The following is a 10,750-nucleotide window of genomic DNA, read 5'->3' as shown; positions in this document are numbered from 1 at the left end:
GTGAAGACAAAGTGTCTTTTATGATTACAGTCACATTCCCAGTGCAAATCTGTCATGGAAATCTCCCATGCAGCCGTTGTTTCAGACAGCCTTCCTCTGATATACAAATATATATACTCAAACATAAGAAGCTTTATGGTAATGCAGACGGTGTCTAGCCAAGCTGGCAGCTTTGTAGGATATTTCTAACAGGAAAGACAAGACCATGCCATTTAAAAATTAGGTACCGTAAACGATACAGATCCTCAGTTTATGTAACCGCTGATATAAAGCTCAGTGAGACTGATGAATGCTGCAACAGAAACAAGTAAAATGGCCTATGTCACAAAGCTCACTAAAATATTTGTATGAGCAGTACAAAAGGGCATTCTGTCCATGCAATAACCCTTTGCACAAGCAACACTAGATTGAGTGATATAACCACCACTAGAGAAATGGGCCTGTTGAGCAGGCCTCTCCATGTTTTGGCATGCCCAGCAAGAGGGACACCACAGAAACAAAGGGATATCAGTGCCGTGTGCTCCAGTGAAGTCAATGATTTCCTTCCCACGCATTCTCTGGATAAGAAACCCTGTTTTAGCCTCTACATCAGATTTTCATCGCTGACCTCAAACAGGACCATCCTCAACAACAGCACCTAACCTGAAGTGAAATATGAACAGCCATGCAGCCAAGCACATGCGCAAGTGTTCTGTCAGACTGATATACCTGAAGACTGAACAGCTGCAGGACAAACCTGCATCTGTGCAAAGATGGGGTTTCTTCAATATTTGATAGATTTTGAGTGCTCTCATATCAAATACAATCACACAAGTGACCTTCAATACCAAGACTGAGTTTTACACGAGTGACATAAACCTCTTTCAGTAGGAGCTTGTAATGGAACTGCAGGCGTAACCTTAGCACTTTAGGTATGAAGGGAGTAATTGAATTTTGTAACAATGTAACTCCTCCATTAAGTCATTAAGTGGATTGCTTCAGTCTGTCTGACACATTTGGTAAGTACTCCACGAGTGGTTAAGAATGTGGTGAAAATAAAATCTTTTTTTCCCTGTGATTAGCAGGTTTTATATTGTTTGCCAAGCTGCATAAAATTATTAAAATTTCCTTCAATGTTGTGTCACTTTCTACATGCTTATCTAAACATGAAGCTAAATTTCTCTTATAAAATTTGATGGCCACTTACCAAACTTTGAAAGTTGTCCTAATAAAGAATCCTAAACATTTTATTTTTTTTTAGGTGCGGGGAGGTAACAAAGTAAAATCCAGCCCTTTGCTCTTATGATTTGCTACCACGAAGGACCACATATATTTTGCTGTTGCCTATAAAACCTCAATTGTGTCAGTATGAGGCTCTTTCTTCTCACCCCGTAAATTTGGGGTCAGGGACCTGTCAAGGGTTGGATGCCAGCCATAGGTAGGGTCACATCCAGTATGGGGCAGGACAGCCCTTCTTTCACCCTTTATCTGCTCCCCTTTTTCCTCCCTCCTCCCCTCTTCTCCTAGGAGAGGGTCAGATCACCGCTGAATTTCCCAGATGCTTGCCTGACCTGAGCACTGTTGGAGACAGAATGCTAGGCTAAATAAACTTTGGACCAATCCAAGAAGGCAGCTTTTATTTTTAGGTTCAAGTCATCTGTGCATATCTAATCCTTCCTTTGAAATTTAGTGAGGCAGCCCAAGCACACAAAGTTGTTTGGACTGAAAGATGACATCACAAAAACACCCCCAAATTTCACAGCACCCAGGACCCTTCATTGCAGATCCAGAGCCCTCTCGAATAGAAGAGTTTCTCCTTTTTACATACTACTTGAACAACCATGGGAAATGATTAAAGTACTGAAGCGAAGCAAATGAAAACATAGACTTATGCAGATTTCATGCAAATGATACACTTCAGTTAACAGAATGATGAAACCCCTCCTGGCAAGTCAACTCAGGTATTGTGGTTATTGGGTATAGATCATAAAAAACAGTCCCTTATGTATTAAACACTGACAAATTGGTCTCATTATGAAGTAGGACTGGAACTGATGGCATGGACTAATTAAATTGCTAGAGCTAAAAAGTATTATGAGGAAAGAAAGGTAAAAATAGCTTATTTGATTCTCTAGTGTTAAATGTTGCCCCAGGAATATTTTATATGGAATGTTCTTCAGCTGCTTATATGCTTTGCATTTTTCTGCCAAACTAATTTTGGGGCCATGAGCCCAGTTAACAGAGTGATAACGATCAGTGCACATAAGTCATACATACAATAATTTTTATGATTGACTGGATTCCTATCCTGCCCTTCATCAGGAATTATCTCATGAAGTGTTGCAACAATTAAAAAAAAACCCAGACCAACAAAATACAATATATAATTAAAATTATCCAGCATAATAAGGTAAAAGGTAAGGCAACGAACACCTGAATATGCGGTTGCGGCGCTCATCTCACTTTCAGGCTGAGGGAGCCGGCGTTTGTCCACAGACAGCTTTCCGGGTCATGTGGCCAGCATGACTCAACCACTTCTGGTGCAATGGAACACCGTGACGGAAACCAGAGCGCACAGAAACACTGTTTACCTTCCCACCACAGTGGTACTTATTTATCTGCTTGCACTGGCGTGCTTTCGAACTACTAGGTTGGCAGGAGCTGGGACCGAGCAACGGGAGCTCACTCCATCATGGAGATTCAAACCGCTGACCTTCTGATTGGCAAGCCCAAGAGGCTCAGTGGTTCAGACCACAGCCCCATTTGCATCCCTGATCCAGCATAATACAATCAATCCATTCAACTGTCCCACCCTAGATGCCTATGACTAGGAGGCACCTTAGAACACAGTGATAACCACCAACTTGAGTGGCTTCAAAGAAGGATTAGACAGATTCATGGAGGATAAGTCTATCAGCGGCTGCTCACCATGATAGCTATGATTGGCCTCCATGGTTGGAGGTAGTAGGCATCGAAATACCAGTTTCTGGGAACCACAGGAGGGGAGAGTGCCATTGTACTGTGTGCCGTTGCACTCAGAGCCTCGTGTGAGCTTCCCATGCACATCCATTTGGCCACCCCAATATACAGTGGTACCTCTGGTTACGAACTTAATTCATTCCTGAGGTACTACTTCCAGTTTAGCGGAGTTGTAACCCAAGGTGTTTGTAACCCGAGGCGTTTGTAACCCGAGGTACCACTGTACTTAATTGTTGTTATACTTCCCCCCCAAAATAAGCAATATGAGATGCTGATGTGTTATGCTAGACAAATGACTGCTGAAATAGGGGCGTGTTGTTCTGTGCTGAGTAACACAGAACTGTTCATCAGGCAGAATCCGAGCAGAGAATTCTTCAACAAGCAAAAAGTGTATCCAGGCACCAGGCAGGAATATAAGAGATCCTCTCTTGGGGCAAAGGGCTACCATTGCATCCCTTCCAGCTCAATGATTCCAGGGCCACATAGTACTCTCTATTTGTTTTAAGCAGAAAACAATGGATGTAGGAGAAGAGCGCTAGAGAAACTTTTCACATTTACTGCCAATGGGAGATTAATTAATACACTCATTACACTTGAAAGCCTGGATGTACCTGGGAACACTGAGATACCCACAGTGCCATCAGTGGTAATTTAAAAATCAATTTCTCTTCTGTAGTAATTAAATGTGTCCATTTAAACAGATATAATTGATAGTGCCTGCAACTAATTTCAAAGCAGGAACCCTTCAGGGATTCTAGCGATTAACGGATATGGCTTCTGCTTTTCCCTTCAAGAACGGAACAGACAAGGCAACTAAATTGTTGATTGTGGACTGTTAGTTGAACTGTCTGTGACAGATGCCACACATTAAAATGCATCAGGTACTATAGACCTCCTTCTGGAAATAGACTTCCATTAGAGCCAAATGCAACAGACTAAGCAGGCTACCCAGTGCTCCTATCCATCACAGGCAACGTGCTCCTCTTTCAGGCAGTATTTACTGCATTGATATCCTGCCTTTCCTCCAAGGATCTCGAAGCAGTGCTCCTGGCATTCCTAACCTCCATTTGATCCTAGTGAGTGGGCCATGACTGAGTGGGGATTTGAACCTTGGTCTCTTCTGTCTCGCCGAAGAATTGATGCTGGAGGAGACTCTTGAGAGTCCCATGGACTGCAAGAAGACCTATCCATTCTTAAGGAAATCAGCCCTGAGTGCTCACTGGAAGGACAGATCATGAAGCTGAGGCTCCAATACTTTGGCCACCTCATGAGAAGAGAAGACTCCCTGGAAAAGACCCTGATGTTGGGAAAGATGGAGGGCAGAAGGCGAAGGGGACGACAGAGGACGAGATGGTTGGATAGTGTTCTCAAAGCTACCAGCATGAGTTTGACCAAACTGCGGGAGGCAGTGGAAGACAGGAGTGCCTGGCGTGCTCTGGTCCATGGGGTCACGAAGAGTCGGACACGACTAAACGACTAAACAACAACAACTCCTCTGTCTCAGTACAGCCGTGTAACAGGGGTATGGGGAACCTCCAGCCTGTGAGCTAAATCTGGCCCATGCAGGCTGTTCCCCCAGAAACCTGCCCAACCTGGTGCCAGATCTCATCTCAAGCAGTTGTGATTCCTGCATTGCAGAGGGTTGGGCTAGATGACCCTCGGGTCCCTTCCAACTCTACAATTCTATGACTTTATGATCCCTTTGTGGGATTTTAGCTTATGCAGTGAATAAATTATTGATTATTAATTTCAAACGCTTATTTCTCACCTTTCCTTCAGGCCAACTAATGACCAAAATAAAACCATAAATTAACAATTAAAAACTAAGCCTAGTTTGGCACAGCACAGCACAACAAAGACAAGGGATGAGTAAAGCAGTCTTGATCTCCTCTCTGGGAGCCTGCACACTCATGCTAAGCCATGATTTGGCTTTGTGTGACATGTGAACTGAGTCAGCATCATCAATATAATAGTGTAGAGATGTCAACCTGGCGTTACTAGCAACCAACTGGCAAAAAAACTTAAGCATCTTCCTGAACAGCATTTGTACCGTATCTACCCAACAACTAGTTTTATAGTCTCAGATTTGCTATATTTGCTCCATACGTTCTCCTACTGACATCTGTTATTTCATAGGGCAGGGGTCGGCAAGGTTTACTTCGCCTGGGCCGGTTCACTCCAGTGGAGATCCCTCCATGGGCTGGATCGTGTGCGTGCGTGAGCGTGCGCGGCCGCAATTTTCGGTGTCTCCGTCTGCACAGACACAATTTCCAGCATCTGCGTCTGTGCAGGTGCAATTTCCGGCATCTGAGCATGCGCAGACGCGATTTATGGCACTGCGGAAGCGAGTCCCCGCACCGCACCGGTTTAGCACAGCGGATGGGGACTCGCCGAGCGGGCAGCTCAATTTGGGGGCGGCTTGTGGGCTGGTTAAACAACCCCTGTGGGCCGCTTGTGGCCCATGGGCCTTAGGTTGCCTACCCCTGTCGTAGGGGCTTGAATTCATCCCCTAAACCTTGTTGAAAGATGTCATCACAATGCATAGGTGTGGTTTGTGCAAGAAGTTGGCATGATCACCATCTTTTGATCTAGCTGCCTCCATACTGCATGAAATAAATCACTGCATCTTGTAGCATGGCCAAAACTATTTAGGTTCCCTGTGCCACTCCACTGCTCCCATCAAACTCCCCATCACAGGCTTATATCATTTGATCAGAGGACTTAAATTTTCCCATGGTAAGCTGCATGGTAATTCATCAGTTCACTATTTGGATAGGGATTCTAGCTCTCATTGATTTTCCTCCCTCTAAATCCCTGTGCTTCTGGCAGCGGAATAAGTAAAAAAGAAAAAGGCAAACAAAAAACACTCCCTATATTTAGTGCTCATAAATATTTTTTGGCTGTGTTTCTTGCTAATTTAAATTCTTCTGCAAATAAATTTGGGGTGGCAGTGTTGTCGCTTGATGTATGTTCTGCTACCTTGCACTAGCCGTTATTTAGGATATCTGCAAACAAGAGGATCTGACTTGATTTCCAGCACTGTCAAACTAAAGAATGGTGGATACACACAGGCAATAAATTCTATGCTTTCCGAACACCTGCTAAGGACAGTTCTCGGGAGACGTGACTTCTGAATTTTTTTGAAGATGATTATCATATGCTTAGGCCTGTAAATTATGCCTGCAGGATTTCCTGTTCCCTTTCTCACTGTGAATTTTCACACACTAGCTGCAAACAACACACCTGTGCCCTCTTAACAAAGGGCAGAGAATAACTGGGAGTACAGTTGCTGTGTTTTCAGCTATTTCTTTGTTGCAAGATATTTGAGCAAGCTCTCAAATGGATAACCTGATTTCATGGGAATCAAACGATGCGTTGCTTCTGATTGATTAATCCTTTGCTGCCGGACAAGATGCTACTGCTCTTAATACTTCCTCTTGCAGATGGTTGGCATCAATAAATGGTAAGTGATGATGCACAGGTGAGACATACGCTATGGGTCAGACCCTGCAGTCCTTCTGTAGGAGAATCTTCACTGAATCAGCAAGGGATCTGCTTTTTAAGTAAGAGATTTAAGTTCAAGCCACCGTGTAATAAATAACAGTTGAAAGAGCTAACAGGGTTTCAGAATCCACTATTTAGAGCATATCTATTCTATATTTCACAGCAATTTCGAAAAGGCATCAAAAGTGCACTTGTGTTGAGCTGTCACACATCTTAAGATTGGATTTTCCCCTCCCCCCAAAAGTGCTCCTCTTATTTATTTCTTTAAAAGACATTTCAGTCATAAGTTTTCAGGCATTGCAAATTATTTCACTGTCCCAACTAACAGGGTGGGAGGCTTAGTTTGGTCAGAACTGAATATATGCTTCCAGAGTTAACACTAAATTCATTACTTCTACTTCTGGTAAATGAGCCACCATAGCGGCTACAGGGCTGTGAAAATTTGTGTCCTGGGCTCTTGGAGTCATCTACCCATGTACTATCTGAAACCCAAGATTGGTTGCCAGATTGTTAATAATAATAATAATAATAATAATAATAATAATAATAATAATAATTTATACCCCACCCATCTGGCTGGGTTTCCCCAGCCACTCTGGGCAGCTCCAAAAAGAATATTAAAAACACAATAAAACATCAAACATTAAAAACTTCCCTAAACAGGGTTGCCTTCAGATGTCTTCTAAAAGTCAGATAGTTGTTTATTTCCTTGACATCTGATGAGAGGGCATTCCACAGGGCGGGAGCCACTACCGAGAAGGCACTACCAAGAAGGCCTGGTTCCCTGCAACTTCACTTCTCGCAGTGTGGGAACTGCCAGAAGGCCCTCAGAACTGGTCCTCATCTGAGTGATGGGGGTGGAGATGCTCCTACATCTGGGCCGAGGCCGTTTACGGCTATAAAGGTCAGCACCAACACTTTGAATTGTGCTCGGAAATGTACTGGGAGCCAATGTAGGTCTTTCAGGACCGGTGTTATATGGCCTCAGCGGCCACTCCCAAACACCAGTCTAGCTGCCGCATTCTGGATTAATTGTAGTTCTGGATTAGATGTTCCTGGAGTACAACTTCCACAATCCCTGACCATTGTCCCCAGGCTGATAGGAGTCCAAGAACATTTGCATTAAGCTGCCTTTGAAAGCCGATATGGTAGACAAGTGCTACCAATGCCGTCTGCCTTGGGAGCAAGCCACACTGAAACAGGGAAGGGAGGACTTTCTCTCTGACGAAACATGCACCAACATGCAGAAGGAAGTGCTGAGGCGCATGGGCAGGCTTGTACTGCACAAGCACACAATGAAGCAGCACCCTGGAAGAGACCATGTTCTGCTTCCCGCAGGGCCTGGGGCCTTTTGTGAAAAAGGAAAGACTATTCCAGTAAGCATGCGACTGGTGCTTCCATCTCTTTCTAGGAGTGGAGTGTAGAAGCTTTATGTGTTTCCTTGCTTTTCTGCATGCGCACTGCTGCATGCGCATCTAGAAATGGACACTTGGATATACAGGTTTCACAACGGGAAGAGAGCTGAAGGAGCAATTTGTTGCCTTTTCCAGTTTTGGGGACTGGCGGGTTAACATAAAAACCACATATTTGGTAGCAGGTGCATCTGCTAAGGTGCAAGAAACAATTTTATTCTTGTTGTTATTTATTGGACTTGTTAGTAGCTTGTTGCTTAAGTAGGTCTCCCAGCGACTTACATTTAAAAATATAAATATAAATGCATTCTACTATAAAGGAAAAAGTCATACGAAACATCAGTTAACATTGGTATAATTCAAAGCACCCATAACACTGGTAAAAAGGTAAAGGGACCCCTGACTGTTAGGTCCAGTCGCGGATGACTCTGGGGTTGCGGTGCTCATCTCGCTTTCCTGGCCGAGGGAGCCGGCGTTTGTCCGCAGACAGCTTCCGGGTCATGTGGCCAGCATGACTAAGCCGCTTCTGGTGAACCAGAGCAGAAACACCTTTTACCTTCCTGCCGGAGTGGTACCTATTTATCTACTTGCACTTTGTGCTTTCGAACTGCTAGATTGGCAGAAGCAGGGCTGAGCAACGGGAGCTCACCCCATCGCGGGGTAGCATCTCACAAAACCACAGGTCATGGGTCCTGCCATAAGCTGTCTTATTTCTGCTCATGTTACAGCAAACATCAGGGAGAGGGGGCAGAAAAAAGGCATTTCCACCCCTGTTGCAGACTAACATGTCACAATTTTAAAGAAAACAAAGCATATATTTAAAACATTTTCTTTGCACTGTTTAGAGAGACCCAGTGGAGCGTTGGTGGTTCCAGCTGATAGGCTTTATTTTTGCCAAAGATTTTGACAAAATATGAATCATATAGCTTGATGTACAAAATGCTAAAATTTCACCAGGGTGTAAAAACCAGCCAAATATCTGGGGGAAGGCCATATATATATATGTGACATCTGCTACAAACAGTTTGAAACGTCATCCAAACTATCTAGGTGTTATCTTATAGACACTGGCCCGAAGCCATAGGAATGTCATGCTAGTTGCAAAACTTACAGGCAGTTTGTCAATCTGGAGAGACATTGGCTCACCCATAAGGCCCCTTTCAAGTGTAACATTTGTCACAAAAACTTCAAACATTTAATTGCACTCCAAAGACATCAACAGCTTCACAGTGAGAACATCTAGGGTGAGGCTGAGCAAGCTGAAAGATCAAAGAGTGCCAAGCAAAAGAGACAAAAGAGACTTGGGTCATGGGATGTTCTCTTTGCCCAAACATTTTACAGAGAAAGAGAAGTGTGTGCAGCATCTGCGCACCAGATCTGATTATCTGCATGATGCCAAAAGGGGGACGAGCATGCATATGTGTGAGACTCTCAGCAAGAGCGCCATCTAAGCTGAATAGACATCCACACTATTGCACATCCACACTGCCCAAAAGCCATTTAAGTATGTGTTAAATCTTTTTGCCAGTTGACACACCAGAAAATATCAAGAGATGAAACCCAATGAAGAGAATACTTCTGAATGTTCTCTTTGTCATCAGGGTTTTAAACCCCAGAACAAACTTCTGGAGCACAAACAGTTTTATGCTCTGAACATTACTGTCGATACTGCACTAGAGAGAGAGTCTTAGGAGCCAAATGCTACAGACAGCATTGGAAAGTGCACAGAAATGTATTGAAACTGTTACTGCATATGACACCCATTAGGGAGATCAGCTGGGTCGTCATCACTGCATTTATGTTGTAGCAGTGCTCTGAGTGCGAACATTCTGAAACAGGACAGATGTGCAGTTTGCACAAATGTGAAGGAAGTATAAGAACTCATAAGTATCAGCAGCAGGTGAATGGCTTTACCACTGCGAATCCCACATAAAAAAGTCTTTGAGGAAACTCAAACATGGTGGAGAAAATGTCTCTGAATTTCCCTTTTCATACAAGAAAAAAAATGGGAAAATTGTTGGGAGTCATTCTGCAAAGAAACAGTAAAGATGTTGGTACCTTTAAGAACTGTTTCTGTGAGCTCTGGGTACAGCTGGTCAAGACTACAAAAGGAGGAAAAGTTGCAGTTTGAACTTTACCTGCAAGGAAAAACACCCACAAGCTTTGTTGTTTTGTAATAAAACCTTTATATGGTTTTACACGGGTCTCATGGTGTCATAGTTTCTGTCATCTGCCACCAGAGGAAAAAACCCTTCGAACAAAAATGCAGCACTTTAGAAGTCACAATTTGGCTCCATCAAGCAAGCAGAGTTCTGGACCCAGGAAGCTTGGACATTTGCAAGAACAATCCAAAGGAAAAGATGTTTGCTCTGGCATTATCCTAGCAAGAGCCTCAAGAAACCCATTATTTAGAAATTAATCAGAAAGGTATGCTGTGAAAGTCCGCCATGGATGATTCTATGCATTATAAAGATGACTCACTTTATGGCTCATGAGATGATAGTTTCTTTGATAACGAGAAGCACTTCAATGCACTCTTTTAGCATTCAGTAAAAATATACATAATAGACATAAAGTATGCCAGTGTGACAGATGTGGAAAAACCTTTCCTCCTTCTTCCAAGCTTCAAAGACATTATCTCACACAGGCTAGAAACCCTTTGGCTGTACTCGTTACAGAAAGGCATTTAGACAGTCGGCCCATTTTAAAAGACATCAGCTCACCCATACTGAAAAGAGTCTATGTAGAAGCTGCGCAAATTTGAAAATTTGAGTTTGCTTGCCTGGGAGATTGAATTTGAATCTTCAGCTTATTTTCAGACATCCTCCTTGGTCCTCTAACTTTAGAGAGTCACAGTCAAACCATGTAACTGAAAT

The 10,750-nt window shown here is 43.4% G+C and overlaps 1 protein-coding gene across 1 annotated transcript; it reads left to right on the top strand.

Moving 5' to 3' along the window:
* Window positions 1-3,728: 3,728 nt before the first annotated feature.
* On the top strand, window positions 3,729-10,646 carry ZNF770 (zinc finger protein 770; the record flags this gene model as incomplete). Its single annotated transcript, XM_081925571.1, is given in 5 exon segments — window positions 3,729-3,792; window positions 8,846-8,955; window positions 8,959-9,115; window positions 10,418-10,522; window positions 10,525-10,646. Coding segments are annotated over 5 exon segments (558 nt in total).
* Window positions 10,647-10,750: the final 104 nt, after the last annotated feature.

This window comes from Podarcis melisellensis (assembly GCF_964234715.1).
Source record: "Podarcis melisellensis genome assembly, chromosome: 1".
Taxonomy (NCBI): domain Eukaryota; kingdom Metazoa; phylum Chordata; class Lepidosauria; order Squamata; family Lacertidae; genus Podarcis; species Podarcis melisellensis.
This window is presented reverse-complemented; position numbering and strand designations above follow the sequence as displayed.